Genomic DNA, 19,507 nt, shown 5'->3' with positions numbered 1-19,507 from the left:
GTTTACACCGAACATGTTTTCTTACAGTTATTTAAAGTTTGTTACTCGTTAATAAAAACAAAAAAAAAAAAAAAAAAAAGAAACAACAAAAAAAGAAAAAAGAAAAAGAAAAAGAAAAAAAAGGATAAAAGTTGATTGTTCTCGGACTTGTCAGCTTCGAGTGAAGACTTCTAAAGACATTCTCTCTTTCTCTCTCTCTTTCTCTTTCTTTTTCTCTTTCTCTCTCTCTCTCTCTCTCTCTAAGGTAAGTAATGTATTTCGCAAAGGAAGTTCTCGAGAAACGCCTGAGGCTGGCTTACCTGTAGTGCTTGGTTGAAGTTTGATGGCCAGAGTACCAGTACCCTGGCCTATTTTAGTCGAGGCCGCGACCCAAGCTTCATAGGACTCGCGTAACTTCAAACCGGTCACCTCATGATGCAAGTTCTGCGCAGGCAACGGACTCTTACTGATCTTTACTTCCTGGCCCTGGTCCAAAACTCGAATAAAAACGGTGTATTTGGTAAGAACTCCGTTCGGTCGACGAGGTGGTAGCCAAGATATTACTACTGAATCTTCGCCACTTGCTACAGCCTTAACACGTTCTGGTGCATCCGGAGCTACATATGGACATATTATCATCGATTCGTTGAAATCATTTTATTATACAAGCAATTCCGTGTTCAACGTAATAAAAATAAATCGAATACGATCATGACAACCGTATATAATTATGATTAGTAAGTAGAGAAACAATATAATATGACTTGGATCTCATTCTCTTAAATTATTTACGTATACAGATATTATATGCACATAGGAATAGATAAAGCAGCCAGTTTCAAGAGTAGTTTCTATGCAAACTTTACCGCAGTCAATTTCAGATTACACACTTTGAATAGTTAATAGGTCGGACAACGAATAATTTCCGTATGAACAGGCTAATTCGATTGATAAGTGTTTGTGATTAATTTAATAAAGAATAAGGAAAAAGAAAAGAAGAGAAAAAAAGAAAAAAAAAAAAAACAAAGAAAATAAAAGATTCAAAATTTATGACTGGATGATGATCGATGAATGATTTTCTAATTTGACAAAGTTGTTTCAAATGATTTACCAGTTTCCTCGGTAGTGCAAGAGGCAGGACTGCTGCTGACACCTTCCCCAGCTTTGGTATATGCCAAGACCTGAACGGTATAGTTCGTGTAAGGACTTAGACCATGTAATACCGTGCTAAGTGCATGACTGATTTTCGTTTCTCGACCGGTTTGTGATTCGGAGGCGACGCCGCTGGCTGCTTCGTACAGGAGCTTGTATCCTTGCACGACCCCGTGAACTTTGTCGGAAGGTGGTGGTTTCCAGGTCACCTGAATGTTCTGCCCGGTCAAAGCGGTGCAGGCCACGTTCTGCGGTGGCGCGCTTGGAACTGTGTCAAATCGTATATCGTAAATTTTCCTCTATACCTCTACGATCCTCCTCCTCCGTCTCCTCCTCCTCCTACTACTACTAGTACTATTCCTCCTACTTTTACGTGAGTTTAACTTATTCCTCGTGAATACTTTTATATGGACATACGCGTATAGTTTGAAAAGGTCGAAAGATAAATCGATCTAAATTAAATTCTACGCGAAATAATCTCTGACAAGATTGACGAAAGTTTTATTTACAAAAAAAAAAAAAAAAAAAAAGAAAAAAAAGAAAAGAAAAAGAGAGAGAAAAGAAAAAAAAAATACGGGAGAAGAAAACAAAAGATATTGTCAATCGATATCTCTTTTACTCAACTTTACTATTACGATATTCTAAAAAAGTTAAGTCGATAAGAAGGTGTATAGTCCAAGTATAAAATGGTTAAAATCTTATTGAATTCAAGAATCAAAGTCAGCTGGGAACGATCGGTCAGAGAGCTAAAGGAGTATCGTACGGTAACTTCAACGAGCAAGATCACTTTCAATTAGGATCCTTTTAACAAAACGCTCTTGGATCTATGTGTATACATAGTCTAAAGGAAAGGAGTGAGCTCGAAATCGGGAAAGAGAAAGAAAGACAGACAGACAGACAGACAGAGAGAGAGAGAGAGAGAGAGAGAGAGAGAGAGAGAGAGAGATAGAGATAGAGATAGAAAAGGGGAGATGGGGGTGGGGGGTTAAATCTACGAGAACAAGCTTTCTACCGTGCAACGTCTAAGAACGTAAACGCTCGCGGGCGTATCGTGGTAGTCGGTAACGTCGCCGGTAGTTACAACTTTAATAGAATCCCATCTCTACCTTTACTGTACTTTCACCCCCCACCCTCCCCCCGTGTCCTCCTCGTTCCCTTTCCCTCTCTCAATAGAGAACAAGTGGATGAAGGAGGAAGAACTGGGGAAGGGATTCAGGGAGGAGTGAGGGGTAGTTCGTTTGAAAAGTTTTACGAACGATACGGCGAATAATTATTAATATAATCAAATCAGATAAGGGAAATTGTTCCGAAAATTCGAACAGTCGATGGTAATATAAAATGTAAGAGAAGGAAGGAAGTAAGAAGTGTGTGAAGATAAAAAAGAGAGAGAGAGAGAGAGAAGGAAAATGAGAAAATGAGAAAAGATATAAAAGTAGAGGGTTTAAGGCTCCAAGGGGTCGTCGTAGGAAGTTAGCGTCTACTTGAAATGCCCAATGAGTTTTCTGAGAATTCAAAGTTTTTATTCCGGGACACGTGGAAACCGCGCATATAATTATCCATTCCGTTAAAACAATATTCCACCTTTGGAGGAAGATAAACTCTTGGAATTAAGCAGACCCATTTGCAAAACAGAGTTATTCTTTCTCTTTCTCTTTGTGTTGTATACATAATTACTTACTTACTTACTTACTTGCTTGCTTACTTACTTACTTACTTATTACATGCGTGATTTTATTTTATGTTGTTTTTTTCTGTTCTCTCTCTTTCTCTCTATTAGTCTGTCTATTTCTTTGTCTGTTTGTCTCTCTCTCTCTCTGTCTCTCTCTCTCTCTCTCTCTCTCTCTCTCTCTCTCTCTCTCTCTCTCTCTCTCTCTCTCTCTCTCTCTCTCTCTAGTGAGCGCGTGCAGTATATCGTTGATTCCTTTTTAGACAAATTTATCATTCGGATAGAGTATCGTTTTATATCGGAAGAGTGGTATTATCGGAAAAGTAGATTCAATTTCTTCGAATAAAGTAAGAATTTCTTTTGATGTTTTTCAAGTTGGTTCGAGCTAAAGCTTTATCGAAATCAAATTGAAAAGAGATTTACGGGGGAATGAATGTTAACGTACGTTAATGGAATATAATACCTGTGGATATGTAATAAAATTCTCTGCTAATTTTTGTATGTCTATAAAGAAAAAAGAAAAAAGAAAAAAAGAAAAAAAAAAGAGAGAAAGAAAAAAAGAAAAAAAAAGTCAGGACAGCTAGACTACATAATTGTGATTGAACGTTATCTTCTCCACGATATCCTTACGTGTTCCCAGAATGATGTTCATCGTCGAGACGACATCGATACAAGGGAAATCTGTACATCGGACAATAATGGATGATCGGACAAAACGTTTCCCTTAATACCTGATCCAAGTGACATTTTACCTGAAGTTTCTTCTCTCACGATCGCTAAGAGGTTCATTCGATCGTTAGATACTTGTTTATGGACATCTGTGATTTACGAGCTGACATGAGATCTTTCGGATGTTATTACTATTATTATTATTATCGTTACCATTTATTCTTCTTTTTCTTCGTTCATCGATAAGATTGAAAATCAATCTTCGATCATTAAAAGGATAAATTTTCATATGATTGTAAATATTCGAGATAAAAAGTCTTAATGTAATTCAATTGTGTAATAAGAATCATATATGTACATGGTAGTTTTCATCGTAATTATTAATACGTCTAATAATACATTATACCGATTATAAATAATAAATTCCATTTGAAAAGTATCGACGAACGAATATAAAAGACGAATATATATCGAAAATTGTCGTCCGGCACGAGCTTTATTTTTCAATTCGACGAAAGTATGTTCAAACGAGAAAATGAGAAAAATATGAATAATAATTCTCTTCGGTCTCATCGCCCCACTCCCCTTTCTCCTCCCCCATCCTCACTCTTCTACGAAGCAAAAAGAGAACGAAAGAAAAAGATTTGCTTGCGTCCGAGTTTATTGTATATCTAATATGTCGGAATTTTTTTATTAACACTCTATCTCTAACTCCTTCTATCTCACTATCTCCTCCTTTTTCTTTATCTCCTCGGTAATACAATTTTTTTACGAGAGATTCTTTCCCCGTGAAGCTTTATGCTTTTCAGATTTATGAATTTCGCGTAATAATTCTACGTATTGGATGCATCTTTCATTCTTTCTTTTATGAATTTTATTAAATTCTGAAATACCATACGTATATTCGTGTAATGATCAATTAAGTATGTAAAGACGATGAATATGTCCTGTATATATTTTAAATATTATTTTAAAATACTTTGGATGGAAAAAGAAAAAAGTTACGAGAGAGAGAGAGAGAGAGAGAGAGAGAGAGAGAGAGAGAGAGAGAGAGAGAGAGAAACAAAAGGAAAAACTAAGTTGATTATGGATAAACGAGGAACCAGGAAGATGGTTATGGATAAATATAAGAAATAAGAAATATAACCATAAAGTACAAAAGGGTATATAAAATAGTACGTTTACTTACCATCTTCAAAGGTTTGTGCCATGACTAAATCAGAACCAGGGCCATCTCCTTTGCTATTGAACGCCTTCACCACTATACTATACTGAGTGTATTTTCGTAAACCGGTTAGTCTGTAATCGTAGGAACCGTCGCCGTTTCCTGTGATACCCACACGCGTTGTATTCACCGATTGATCATCTACCCTGGAATAAAATGACATTGGGGGGAACGTTGTCTATTGGTCTGGAAAGATAAAACGAGGCGCAAGACGCAGATTTTCAAAACGCCTCGAGCTATCTTACAACAAACTGGAACGAGAAATGGCAATCCTCCCACCCCCCCCCACCCCTTTTCGCCTCCTTTTCACATCCTCCACCATAATGGATATTATTCTTTTTTTTCTTTTTCTTTTCCTTTTCTCTTCTTTTCTCTTCTTTTTCCTTTTTCTTTTTTTTTCTTTTTCTTCTATCTTTCCTCGGTTTAGTAAATCTCTCCCTCTTTCCCCGTTCCTCTCCCATCTCTTTTCATTGTTAAGAAGAACACTCGCGCGTTCTCTACCAAGTACCACTATCGAGTACGAATAAGAAAAATTGTATTACGAGTAATACGATTGGAAACATAAAGCAATCGATAATATCTATAGTATATCATACTATATTACACTTATTCACGCATAGGGTCTCTTTATATTACAATGCATTCGTACATTCAATGTTTCGATCAAGATAGTGTGATTCAATTATTTTCATCCGAGGAACCAATGATTAAAACTCTTCAGAACGAATAACCACGAACGATGAAGCTTTCGATGTATTATTAAAATTGATTCCATTTCTTTCTCGAGTTTTAAATCCGTTTCCCCTTGGTTTTTATCTCTCCTCACTTCTTTTTATCTTTTTTCTTTTTCCTTTTCCTTTTTCTCCTTTTTTCTTTTTTTTTTTTTTCTTTCTTTTTTTTTTCTCTCACCCTTCCCACAATTACACTTACCTTCCCGTACTTTTCCTTTCTACCTAGAATATTGCTTGTTAACGAGCCGTAACGTGTTTTCCGATCCTTCTTCTTCTTCAACTTCTTCTTCTTCCTCTTCTTCTTTCTATCCTTTTCCTTCTCCCTCGTCGAGTGTAACGAAAGAGAAAATAACGTTTTCCAGTTCTTCCAGCACGAAAAACAGTGATCCATACGCGTCAAGACGGATGATTACTCGAACAAGCTTATTAATGGCAGAACTTTCCAAGTGCCCACTCTGGCAGAGAGATAGAACCTTCATTTTCAGAAGTTCAGAAGCAGAGATCGTCTTGGCGGCTTTCCAGTTACAATAATTAAGCAGATAAAAAAGCTCGTTAGCCATTCAAAGCTGAACGACGTCGTGGGTTTGTAGACGTTGCTCGTTTTCGAGCTTCAGATCTCGAAGGAAGCATCTTCGTCGATTCTTATACGTGATAAAAAGTATCCGTACCTCTCCCTCATCTACCCCCCACCCCTATACCCTTCCCCATCCTTCCCTTACTCTTCTCTCATCCCATCCACTCACCTATCCAACAGAACGATTTATCATTTCAAAAGGAAACCCTATTCAAGTGCCCTTCTAGCTGTACATTTCAACGTCCTTTTGTTTTAACCACCGAACTAATTCCTTTGATTTTGAACGATTGCCAAGTGAATAACTTATCGATCGAGATGGTTACGATAATAATATACACAACTTCCCCGAGAGAAATTCAATTTCCATCGTGTTTTTAACTTTTCATTTATCGTAAAGTTACGAGCGATCGTAAAGTTACGAGGGCTTTCGTTCAAGTTTCAAGTATCAAGTATGTATCAACGAAATTGAAATTATTCGAGATAATAAGAAATCGAAATATATTTCGCGGTCTAATATTCTTTTCTATAATTCTTAAAAGTCGTATAAAAAGAAAAGAAGAAAAGCTAAAGAGCCAAAAAAGGAAAAGAAAAGAAAACAAAAAGGGAAATAGACGAGAGAAGAAACGTGAAAAGATATTCCCTCATAATAATCGGAAATTTAGAATATCTGTTATTAAATAAAATCTGAAATTTAGAAGATCAGTTATTAAACTATATCGAAATAATGTATTATCTAATAAATTATTTAATTATGATCGATAAACGATCGTTCTATAATAGGATTTACTTTATTGATCCTGTTGCGGTTAATCGTAAAATCCGTTTAATCGATTGGGACTTAAGTAGGTACATGGTCGTGTACGAGAAAGGCTTCCGTTAACCGACATAGTGGATACTACGAAGTGCACTAGAAACTATTCCTAAGCACTGGTAAGGAGATAACGATACCCGAGATTGGTATAGCTGATGGTATATCCGAGAAGCTCGCCGTTCCAGAGAGATCGATCCGGTGGTTGCCAAGTAATCTTCAGTTGTTGCGGTCCCAATGGTTCGACAGATACGTGCTTAGGTGGGCCTCCTGGAACCTCGCCGTCCGTTTGTGCCTGCATCCAAGTGAAATGTATCAAGAACCACAAAAAATCAACGAGACATTTAAAAAAGTACAATATCATTCGACATATTACAAATTGTATTACAAACTTGGGTTTAAATAAAATCAATAACCGATATTATCATTCCGAGAAACTTCAATATCCATTATTTCATTGTTTATTATTTATCATACGAATGAGAAGTGAAAATTCATTTGGAAACGAATTAAATGAAATATATATTTATTTAATATCTCGCAATAGAAAAAAAAAAAAAAAAAAAAAAAAAAAATCGTACATTAATCGTAAGCCATTGACCCTTCATGTTTTTCCTGCAATTTTCACAATTTAAATACTCATTGCAAAATATGTTTACAATTTATTAATCATTGAAAAATATGTTGCATAAGGTACTACTACAGAAAGGTCCTTGACCTTTCCTATTGAAATTCTACGCGTTTTCGGAAGAGCAATCGGCCATTGGAATTCTCCGTCTGCATTGGACATGCCGAAATGATAGCGGCATGTATTTGATATTTATGAAAAAAATGGAACCACGATCGACGCCCGTGTCGTTGATAACAGCCGCGAGGAAAAACATAACCTTCTTTTTTATTGTAGTACAAACGAAAATATGTAGAAGCTGTATGTATACATACATACATACATACATACACACACACACACACACATACACATACACACATACATACATACATATGTATGTATGTATCTCTTTTATACGATATTACTGATAAGTGTATATATGTATGTAGATATAAATGTATACGTGTATGCATGTATACGTATGCATATGTACGGTGCGTTGATTTGATACTGACATGAAGTATGTCGCTTGGCGCTGATGTTCCAAGGTGATTTTCCGCAAGCACTCGAAAGTGGTAGGTGGTAGCGGGTTTTAGGGGTGATACCAGAGCGACCGTGTTGTCTCCTGCTACCAGCTTCTGCGTGTTGTGTTCATGCCACACGTCTTTCCAGCAAAAGGCAACAAGAACGCTTAGAAATTTACGCATATCACCGTTGAAACAATCCAACGTTAATTCTGTTCTTTTCCTATTTCTTTCTTCTTTTTTTTTTTCTTCTTTTTCTTCTTTTTCTTTCCTTTCTCCATCCCTTTCTCGATTCTTCGCTTATATAATCCAGAATTTATCGTTACATTTTTATAACCATGTATAATATCGTAAAGCTACATTATTTCGATCATTTATAAAAAGATAACGATAAACCTTTATCGGATTACATCGGATCGTTGAACGAGAAGCTTCGATCGTATTTTTTTTCTCTCTCTCTTTCTCTCTTTCTCTCTCTTTTACGAAATCTCCCTCTCTCTCTCTCTCTCTTTCTCTCTCTTTTGAATACGTAGCACAGAATCCGAATAACTTCGTCGCCAAGAGCGTCTTTACTCTGATGGAAGTGTAATTAAACGTACTTCATTTCCCGGGACTCCGAAGACGAATCTACGCGGGTCGGCTTCTTATGTCGCCCCTTCGGAGTTCGCCTTTCAATTGTGCCGTCTTAATATCAATTAACTTTGGGGGGAAAAGCCCACACCACCGGTAAATACCGTAGTTATTTATTTCCTCTTTAAGCAAGTAAATTTCTAATTAAATCGCTCGAGAGAGTGAAAACGAGGATAAGAGAATAAGAGAAAGAGAAAGAGAAAGAGAAAGATAGATAGATAGATAGATAGATAAACAGAGAGAGAGAGAGAGAGAGAGAGAGAGAGAGAGAGAGAAAAGTTAATCGAACTAAGCCAGACGAGTCCTTTATAAAATGAGGAAGAACTCGAAATCGAATTTCGATTTTAAAAGCATTTTACTTAATAGATAAAAAATAATAAATGAAATGAATAAAATAACCAGGCAGGGTTTGTTGATAAATATTGGCCATAATCGGTGACGCTTTCTTGTTCATTATCTTTCTTTTCTTTCTTTTTTCTCTTTTTCTTTCACGCATCAAATCAAAATCATTTTACACGACGTTTACACGAAAAAGAGATAAGGGTTCTGGTCGATTAGATACAAAATGATTCTATTTAAAATTAATGGACATATTACGCTCTAAAGATCTACGTTTTAAAGAAAATAATTATTTCGTCAAAAAATAAGGATGAACGGAACTAACATTTTTCACTGTTTGCAAAGATTTTGCATGAAAACGCCAGAAAGGATACTGAATTCAGTATATTTGTTTTAGTCATTTTCACTTTAACAGAATTCACGAGTTTTAAAATTTAGAACGTTTCTGATCGAATTTCACATGTTGAACACATAATGTTCACATGTTGAAATGAAAAATTACATTGCGAAGTAAAAAAGAAAAAAAACATGCACATATATATATATATATATATATATATATGTATATAATGACATAAAAAAAGAAAAAAAAAGGTGGATGAAAAGTACAATTGAAAATTTTTATTATTACACGCTCGAATCTCGTTCAAATAATCGAGAATTGTTGTAAAATATCATGATGTACATATGTAGGTACATATCATACATCTGGTATTATATCCGTTCGCTATTGTCTCGTCAAAATGGTAAAATTGAGTTCTACTACACGTAATTTTAGTAATTACATTTTTCTTGGTATTAAATATACCTATATATATATATATATATATATATATATATATATATATATATATATTCTCGTTGAACGAGATTGTTACGAGTTACATATATTAATGAACAATATATATTATTATTGTTCCTGAATAAATAAACGTATTGAACAGTGGAGAAAATTAAACGAAATTTCTATCAATAGATGAAAATAATTAATTACATATATGTATATATATGGATCGAAAGAAATGATCGATGAAAGTAGACCAATGACATTAATTTGCTTAGTTCAAAGTGAAGGAAAAAAAAAAAAAATAGGAAAATGATATTTTATTGAAACCGAGATAATCTCTAATCTAATCGAAATTGAAAAAAGAAAAAGGGAAAAATAAAAAATAAAAAAGACAAAAAAGATAAAGAGAATAACCTGATCGAGTCTCAATCTCCGTCTCATTCGACTCCCGGACGCATTCATGCGGCATATAAATCCTCGTCGATCTCACACGGCGTTAGATAGGTTAGAATATTATGCTCTATAATCTCATCCGTTTCAGCATCTATCGCTCGTTCCATCCTCTTCCTTCTCTATCCTATCAGGCTTTCATCTCTCGCTATGTAAAGAGAACTATGAGAGAGAGAGGGAGAGAGAGAGAGAGAGAGAGAGAAAGAGAGAAAGAGAGATATACATGAACAAGTCCGTACACTAAATTGCAATACTGATATTCCCACAAAAGGACATTACGTGGAAGGAGATCACACTGAGTCACTTATCATGCACGAATAAAATGATGAAGCTTAGAATATTAAACGAAATTACTCTACTATGTCTATGCCATAGTTAAACTATAGTACGGCATAGCACGGCATTTATGATTCATGATTTGTCGCGTGTTCGTACTATGGTATTATATTATATATTATTATAATAGTATTATAATGATATGATCATTATCTTCATAAACTTGAACAATTGATATAAATGTCGATATTGAAGGTACACCAAATGTATTTGTTTCATAACGAAATCTCTTTTTCTAGGTAAGAGCTTATTGAATTTACATTGATATTCTCTATAAATTTCTGTTAGATTTACATTATTGAGTTCTGTTCGAAAAAAGAAAAAAGAAAAAAAACAAAAGAGAAAGACAAAGATATTGTTATGACTTCCAGTATATTTAATAACTGTTACCTCTATAAAATTAGCTCCAATAAATATTAAATTTTCCCTTAAAAATCTAAGAATTTTTATTTCAGATGAATCTTTATAAAAACATATCGGATCGAAGATATTTGATCGTATCATTTAAAATGAGAAATATCTGATATGTTCATTATCTTCTACGATAAACTGTATAATTATCGATATTTCTCTCTTTCTCTCTCTCTCTCTCTCTCTCTTTCTTTCTTTCTACAAAATAGTGGGTATATTATTGTTACGTACGCATGCGTATCAATTACCCGTCCTGTTGACTTTCGAAAACATTTACTATTCTAATTAATTATTGCGGAATAATAACGTATGCAAACACACAGGCAATACTTAACCATTGTTATTCGTTGTTCTTGTACGATCGAAGCTATTGATATACCAATGAACACAAAGGTACACATGTATGTATACATTTGTATGTATACATGTGTATGTATACATGTATTTTTCAAATATTTCTTTATATATTGTTTATATATACACGTATGTATCGTGGTATTAATAATTCGTTCAAACGAGTTCGAAGAGCGAAGAAAGAAAGAAAGAAAAAAAAGAAAGGAAAAAAATAAATTTGAAAGGATCATAGAAAGATTTAGAATTGAATGAATAATAATGAATCGATAATGTCAGATCTTTTTGATATAATGATGAAGATAATTGATATTTTAATTGATCGTTTTATCGATCATGCGTAAACTCACCCTGAGCCTCTTTGTATTGGACGATATAATTGGTGATAGGTGAACTCGCATGACTCGCATCTTGATCGCTTTGAGGCGACGACCATGCTAACAGGATCGAACGACTTCCTTGTTCGGCCACATGCAAATTCCTTGGAAAGTTTGGTGGTTCTTGGACAAGCAAGTGAATGGTGGCACGAGCGTGACCATAGGCATTGCCGGCAACGCAAATATAATCGCCACGGTCCATGTGGCTTACCTGCATGATTCTCAATTCTGAAAGAACGCGACCGGCTACTACGTTCTTCTCTATGTTGTATCTAAACAAAAAAAAAAAAAGAAAATCCAAGATATTAATTATAAATATTGATATTAAAAATATTCACAACAGTTAAGAGCTTTCTTAAAAAATAAAAGAGATGGATTAAATTTGACAATGAACCGTCTAATCGGTTCAATACAACGATGAATAAGAATTTAAAAAAATAAATAAATAGTAATAATAATAATAATAATAATAATAATAATCATTTTCAAATTATACGTTCAATCTATTTAATAGGCCTAACTTAACAAAAAAGAAAATACAAAATATGAACGGATAAATTTCACTTCCGCCCTCCTTCATCATCATCATCTCATCGAAATGTCACAGACTATATATTATCATGCATCGGGTGTTACAGGTTTCTCTCAGTAGGGTTGCGCATGATTAATTTCGATACGCACCTAACGTCGTAATTAGGATCGACCCTGCTGTCACGCACACGCCAGCTCAGATCAAGAGGAGCGTCTCCTTCAGCTTCACATCGTAGCGTTACGCTATCTCCTCTTCTCACCGACTCCTGCCTTGTCCTTACTGTCACCTGAGGACCCGCTGTTTGCCAAAGCATTAGACCAATTACGCATAACGTCCTTTGTAGTTGATCGATAATAAAATTAACAATAAAATTAGAAACAAATATCTCATAATGTTTTAAGTGTTATTCATTCAAATAAAATTAATATAAGATTATCTTTCCTTCGAATGTTTTTCTTCGATCAAAGAAAAAACGAAAAAAAGAAAAGAAGGAGAAAAAAGAAAAACAAAAAGAAGAAACGTACGTATAGACGGAGATGGAAAGTTTCTATTGATAAAATAAACTAACAGGAATATCTCTGCTATGCTGAAGATGTATCTTGGTAATTGACGTAGGTATAGGTAACCAGTGATATAACTCAATGGCAATGTGAATATTTTACCATGAACTGTTAGGCGAATGAGCTTGCTGAGCCCAGGTCCGATACCGTTGCTCGCTTGACATAGATAGGAGCCGGCATGATCTCTTGATACTCGTGGAATCACCAAGGACCCATTTCCGGCAACCCCCGCTCCCTCCGTACCGCTATATCCTAGCTCCCTATAGTCGCCTGGTGTTTCACCTAAATGTTCGACAGGACACGTTTAACCCTCATCCTCATCTTCATACTTAACACCCTTCCTTCATACTATAGTAACGATCGCTGTGCCGTCATTATGAAATTTGAATTTCTATCTTAAATTAAATCGAGGGAAAAGCAAATTTGAATGTGATTTTTCATTGAATATCGTTCCGAACACGATGAATACGATTTATCGATTTTAATAATATTTTATTTATATTAAAATATATAAAATATACTTTATTATTTATATTAATTAATAATAACCTAAACAATTTTTTTTTTTTTTTTAATTTTATTTAAAGTATATAATTATAAATATAATACACACACACACACATATACATATATATATATATATATATATATATATATATTAAAATTTTATTTTACCATAAGCGAACTCGATCGATAATATCGAAAAAAACGAAGAAAAGTTAAGGAAATATAATAATTGGTACAAGAACTACAAGGAATGAGGAATAGCTTGGTATGTACAATAAGATTGGAATCGTGATACCTATGCAACGAATTTATAATGGATACGAATAGATTCCTCTCTTGAATCAGGCAATTCGTCTAAGGAAGCTAGTATTCGCGTGGCTTGCATACCTTCACGGCAGATCGAAGCGATTTAACATCCACTCCTCCTTTAACATCCTCCTTGCCCTCGAGTATCTATTTCGAATCTTCGTATATATTATACATATATAAATGTGTATGTATATACATGCGTAATCCAAAGAAGGAGGTGGGATGAGACGATGGGTGGCGGGGGATAGTAAAGGAGGAAGAGAAGAAAAGCAACATTTCGATATCCTCCTTAAACGATTCATGAGACGGACTTGAAGTTTTCATTCTTTCCTTTCTTTTTCTTTCCCCCTTTATTTTCATATTTTTCTACTTTCCTTTTTTGTTTTCCCCCTTTTTTTTTTTTTTCTTTTTTTTTTTTTTTTTTTTTTTAATCGAACGGATATACTCACCGCTTTGATTTCTCTTCAAAGCCGATAGAAAATATTGAAAAAGAAAGAAAGAAAAAAGGAAGAAAATATTTATGAAAAGACAAAGGAGGTTAGAGGAGTATATAGCTCCCGAAACGATTTTCTTCGTTACATGAGAAAGAGAAAGGAATAAAAACGAAGGCAATTTAGCTATCGATGAAATATCATGTCGACGATCAACGTATTGATGAAACTAATTATCCAGCCGCTTTGTCAGCCGAACGGCTTATTTCGAGCTGAATGAGAAACTGCTGAGAATGGCCGATCAGCGAATTTCGTGATAGATCGTGAACCATACCCTTCTGTCATTCCTTTTTTTCTTTCTTTTTTTTTTTCTTTTCTTTTTCTTTTTCTCTTTTCTTCTTTACCTTTCTTCCTTCGCTTACCACCTGGTGTAACTTAATGAAAGCCATTTTATATCGGACAGACAGCAAACTCGATCGGCATAAAGGCCGATCCAAAGTTATTAGACTACTCGAACTCGATGAAATAAAATAAAGAGTCGAAAGGAAGGGTTAAAATAAAGAGAAGACAAAAAATATATATATATATATATATACGTATACATGTATAAACGAAGAAAGTATATAGATATTTTCTTTTCTACATCATCTGACGTTCATGAAGATGAAAAATAAAGATAAAGAGAAATTAAACATTCAATTTCGATAAGGCAAAGTTAATTTTGTCGAAATGAAAATAACTGGGCTGGATAAATATTAACGCGTCGACTGGGATTTCTTTTCCTTTTTACTTTTCTTTTTTTTTTTTTTTTTTTTTTTTTTTTTTGATGAAAAAGGGAGACTTAAAGGATTATGAATCGTTATTACTTCTCATTGTAACGTATATATGTATGTATGTAACAATCACGAAGAGGAAAAATTTGCGAAAGAAAGAAAGAAAGAAAGAAAGACAAAAAAAAAAGAAAAAGAGAAAAAAAGGAAAAGAAGGGCACTGAAAACGAGAATGAGAAAGTTCTTCATCTACGTAATTGTTAAAGATGAAAAATGAGGTAGAGGAAGAGGGGATGGGCAGAGGGAATTCAGCTTTGAAGTTGGCCCGATTTCTAGTCAAGTCTTCAAGTTCTTCGTGACACTTGAAAGAGAGAGAGAGAGTGAGAGAGAGAGAGAGAGAGAGAGAGAGAAATAAGAAGAAGGACGTTTTTCACTACAAGGATATAGAAGCGAGAAAGAGAGAGAGAGAGAGATTCCAGCTTTAAGGAGTCGTGACTTACCGATAGATTGCTTCCAAGTCACAGTCGGAATGGGAAATCCTTCAGCCTGACAGGCAATGGAGACGCCGTGACCTACAACGGCGTCCTGGTCGATAGGTTCCACGGTCCATCTCGGTGGTACTAAAAATACAATCCAATTGGCTTAAAATCTTCCAGCTGGTCGAGCGCGAGTTCGATCAAAATTTTCATTCAGATCTCTCTGTGTTCTCTCGGCCCGTTCGACGTCAACTAATTTCTCTATTGTTTCGTATTTGCCAGGGCGAACTTTCAATCGACGACGATTATGCGTTTTATCTTTCTTTTATCTTTCTATCACCTTACGTCTCTCTCTCTCTCTCTCTCTCTCTCTCTCTTTCTTTCTTTCTTTTCTTTTTATAAATGGTATTCCAGTGTTTGAGAAACGAAAGAATTCTAATCCGTTTGTGTATTTTCTTCGAAATAAAAACACACTCTCTCGAGATGTATGTTTTCGAAATGATATTCGAAAAATTCGATTTCTTTGTTCAAGAGAAAAGAAAAAAAAAGAGAGAGAGAGAGAGAGAGAGAGAGAAGCGAAGTATCGGAATTGACACGAAATTTATACGCGTTCGTATGAAAGAAAAGATCGAAATAAAAGAAGAAAAAAAGGAAATATTAAATTATTATATCGAATAATCTTTATGGAAAAAAGAACAAAAAAAAAAAAAAAGACGAGAAATAGAACTATTTTGAAACGTTATCCTACAAATTGGAAGATAGTATTATTACAATCGTATCTCAAATTTATCGTCGGAATTGTATACCTCGGATGAATTTTTTACTATTTCACGAATTACTTCGACAGCAAGGGATCGTAATAAAATATCGATTTGAAAGAAAGAGAGAGAGAGAGAGAGAGAGGGATGTACAGAACGAAATGAAAATATTTTTCACTCACGGAATATCGTAGTTACCACACGAATATTGTCTACGTCCTTCGTCATCGACGACGGTCTGATATTTTTGCGAAATACATTTCGAGATATTACGCGTTTGAAAATTACTCAAACGAATGTCAATAACAACGGAGAGAAGAGCGATATCTACGATATTAAGAACTTTCTTCGAACGTTTATTTACGTATCTAGACGCGTTTTATAACACATTTTGCGTAGTAAAATTACTTCGATAGAAAGATATCAATCAATGTTTTTGAAGGATGTTCCCCGAAGCCCGAGCAATTACGTTCGTTGTTGATAAACGACCAATTCATTGTTAGATCTCGACATTTTTCAAAGAATTATATCTGACTGATGAAATCATTTTCTTGAAATAAAAGACGACGTGCGAGCCGAGATTAAGAGATCCATCTCTCTACAACACTTTTTTTTTTGTCTTCTCTTTTTTTTCTTTTTTTTTTTCTTTTTTTTTTTTCTTTTTTTTTTTTTTAATTATTTACTTTCGTACTAATCAAGTACGCATTACTTACTTACGTGTTTTATTATTTTTCACTTTTTCTTAAAAGGCATGCAAATTTCAACGTATGTCTATGCTGCATACTTACGCAATCACTAAGAATGTTTAAACAACAATATGATAACAATTTCATTATGATATATATGTATTGATATTTATATACATATATATATATATATGTATCTATATATATATATATATATATATATGTATGTATCTACAACTAAGTTACTTGAATTGACGATGTTGTATCTCTCGCAAAATCAAACGTAAACGCTCAGTGCAGTCAAATCAATAAATGTTGTTCGTGTGTACTTCCAAAGAAAGGAAAGTAAAAAAGAACGAACGGGTCGTGCGAGATTGGCCATCGAAACGAAGAAAGTGCTTTCATCTGAAAAACGAAAAAAGAAAACATGCGTGTTTGTTGAAATAAAATTACAATTGATAAATAATAAGTGTATAAATAGATCCTTTCGTGGAATTTCATGCAAAGTGACGATAGATCACGAATAAAAGAGATACCAAGCTCTTAAATAAATTATCGATAATAATAATAATAATAATAATAATAATAATAATAATAATAATAATAATAATAATAATGATAATAATAATAATAATAATAATAATAATTAAAAGGCGTGAGTAATCAAACGAGATAATGACATTCCTGATAAGTGAGAAAGATTTCATGCGAAAGAAACGTGTTAGAAAGATATAACGACGAAAAAGTCGATATCATTCGAGTACTCCTTTGATATCGATTAGGAAAAGTGCATTTTTGTGTGTTCGTACGTGTATATGTGTGTGTACAAGCAACATTCCAAGTAAAAAAGTATCGACGATAATATAAAAATACGGTGCATAGAAATAACAGCAATAACAACAACGCAAACGATACTTCTAATGCTTTTAACGATTAGAAACAACGATTTAAAAATCGAGACATACGAGAAGAAAAATTATGAAATACTCCTTTAATTCTTTCATCGTCATTCCAAGTTGCTCTGATATAAATATAATATATATATATATACATATATATATATATATATATGCTTATATGTATACACGTATATACGTATATATACATACATATACATATATATATATATATATATATATATTTATATATTTATATTTATATTTATATATTATATGATACGTAAACATATTATAGGTATGAATATATATGTATGGGTATATAAATATGAGATGATATAAACGTTAACTATGCGAATGCATGCTTTACATCCGTTACAGACATTTGTTGCATTACAGGAGCACAACAACGTCTCGTATAATATATATATATATATATATATATATTATATATATATATATATATATATATATGTATATATATAGATAATATGAAATTACTACGATACACTACACCTAGGGTATTCATTGAACCCTTTCAAAAGACCGGATAAACGAAAGGATAAAATAAATAGACGTGTTTCTAATCTAATTATCAGGAAAATTTGTCGAACCTCGCCTACGTCGGTTCTTCAACAACAACGTATATAATTACTGAAATGATGGTGAGGGACCGGGTGGATGGGTGAGTGGTTGGTGGTGGGACGGGGGGTATGGAGCGAAAAGGGAATATACGAAGAAGAAGAAGAAGAAAAAGAAAAAAAAAAAAGATGGAACGATATAAAAAAGTCAACATAATTAAGAGACTTTTTCTGCCTTACCGACTTAGCCGAGTCTATAATCGTGGCGGGAGACTTGTTGAAATACTTATACGAAAGAAGAGGGAAAAAATTGAAAAATTGCAAAATTAATAGATTAAAAAATTGAACCATGAAAATGCATTTAATAAAAAATATATATATTCTATTTGTCCAATTACGTAAAATAATGATAAGAGTGCCGTTACGTAAAACATGGCGATAAATCTTTACACGATGATTTCACTTTCGAAAATGGGCATGCAAGATGATAATAATAATAATAATAATAATAATAATAATAATAATAATAATAATAATAATAATAATAATAATAATAATAATAATAATAATAAAAATACAAGTAATGAAAATAATAATGGTAATATTAATGATAACAATAATGATAATAATAATAATAATAATAATAATAATAATAATAATAATAAGGATCGATTGATCATTTGGAATAATGAATATTATTAATTATTATGTTATATTACGGACATATGAGTCTCTGCAATGCAGGTATCTCCTGTTGTACTCCTTGCTTTTCAGTCCTAAGATTAAGTTACCTATCGAATGATTTCTTTTCGTTAAGAAAGACATCTTGTCGCCTTGCTTTTTTTCTTTTTTTGACTTCCTTTTTTTTTTCTTTTGTTTTTTTTTTTTTTTCTTTCGTTCCACAAGAAGGATCGATGAACCATCGTGAATGGATATTCTTCTCGAATAATTCTTCCGTAGATTGAAGAATTTTCTCGTGTCGAAAAATCAGAAACGAATGGAAAATTTTACTCTCATTTTAGACGCTTTCAGAATGCGGGTAATAAGAAAGGGAAACGGTAATAAAATCCAGCTAGAAACTCTACCGTCTTACGATCCTCTTTAATACAATCGTGTAGAAGGGAGGGTGGTGGGGACGGGGCGAAGGGGCTTTCACGGAGAAGGGATGGAAATAACCGGGAGAGAAAAGGACGAAAGCTCGCGGTCGTAATGCGAACCGGATATAAAAATACCACTAAAAATCTACGCTTGCCTGATCGTAAACCTGTTGCGAGAAAGGCAAGCTTCCTCGTAAAACGGAAAACGTTCTCTATGTCTATGACTGTGAGTGAGGGTGCGCGCACGCCAGCACGTTCCCATGGCAGGCGGTATTCACGTTGATG

At 33.8% G+C, this 19,507-nt stretch overlaps 1 protein-coding gene across 7 annotated transcripts in view; it reads right to left on the bottom strand.

Moving 5' to 3' along the window:
- Positions 1 to 19,507, bottom strand: part of LOC124425775 (Down syndrome cell adhesion molecule-like protein Dscam2) — a 129,499-nt gene that overhangs the window by 6,103 nt on the left and 103,889 nt on the right. For all 7 annotated transcript variants that reach the window (XM_046966634.1, XM_046966631.1, XM_046966636.1 and 4 more), the window contains 9 exons: positions 15,229 to 15,348; positions 12,814 to 12,993; positions 12,301 to 12,448; positions 11,593 to 11,891; positions 7,930 to 8,078; positions 6,945 to 7,099; positions 4,656 to 4,837; positions 1,091 to 1,399; positions 300 to 596 (listed from right to left, as the gene is read on the bottom strand). In XM_046966634.1, the coding sequence (XP_046822590.1) occupies positions 300 to 596; positions 1,091 to 1,399; positions 4,656 to 4,837; positions 6,945 to 7,099; positions 7,930 to 8,078; positions 11,593 to 11,891; positions 12,301 to 12,448; positions 12,814 to 12,993; positions 15,229 to 15,348 (1,839 nt within the window). The remainder of the gene's footprint in view (positions 1 to 299; positions 597 to 1,090; positions 1,400 to 4,655; positions 4,838 to 6,944; positions 7,100 to 7,929; positions 8,079 to 11,592; positions 11,892 to 12,300; positions 12,449 to 12,813; positions 12,994 to 15,228; positions 15,349 to 19,507) is intronic.

The sequence above is a fragment of the Vespa crabro genome, chromosome 7, assembly GCF_910589235.1.
Source record: "Vespa crabro chromosome 7, iyVesCrab1.2, whole genome shotgun sequence".
Classification (NCBI taxonomy): domain Eukaryota; kingdom Metazoa; phylum Arthropoda; class Insecta; order Hymenoptera; family Vespidae; genus Vespa; species Vespa crabro.
Note: the sequence above shows the minus strand (reverse complement) of the source record. Positions and strands in the feature narration are given on the sequence as shown.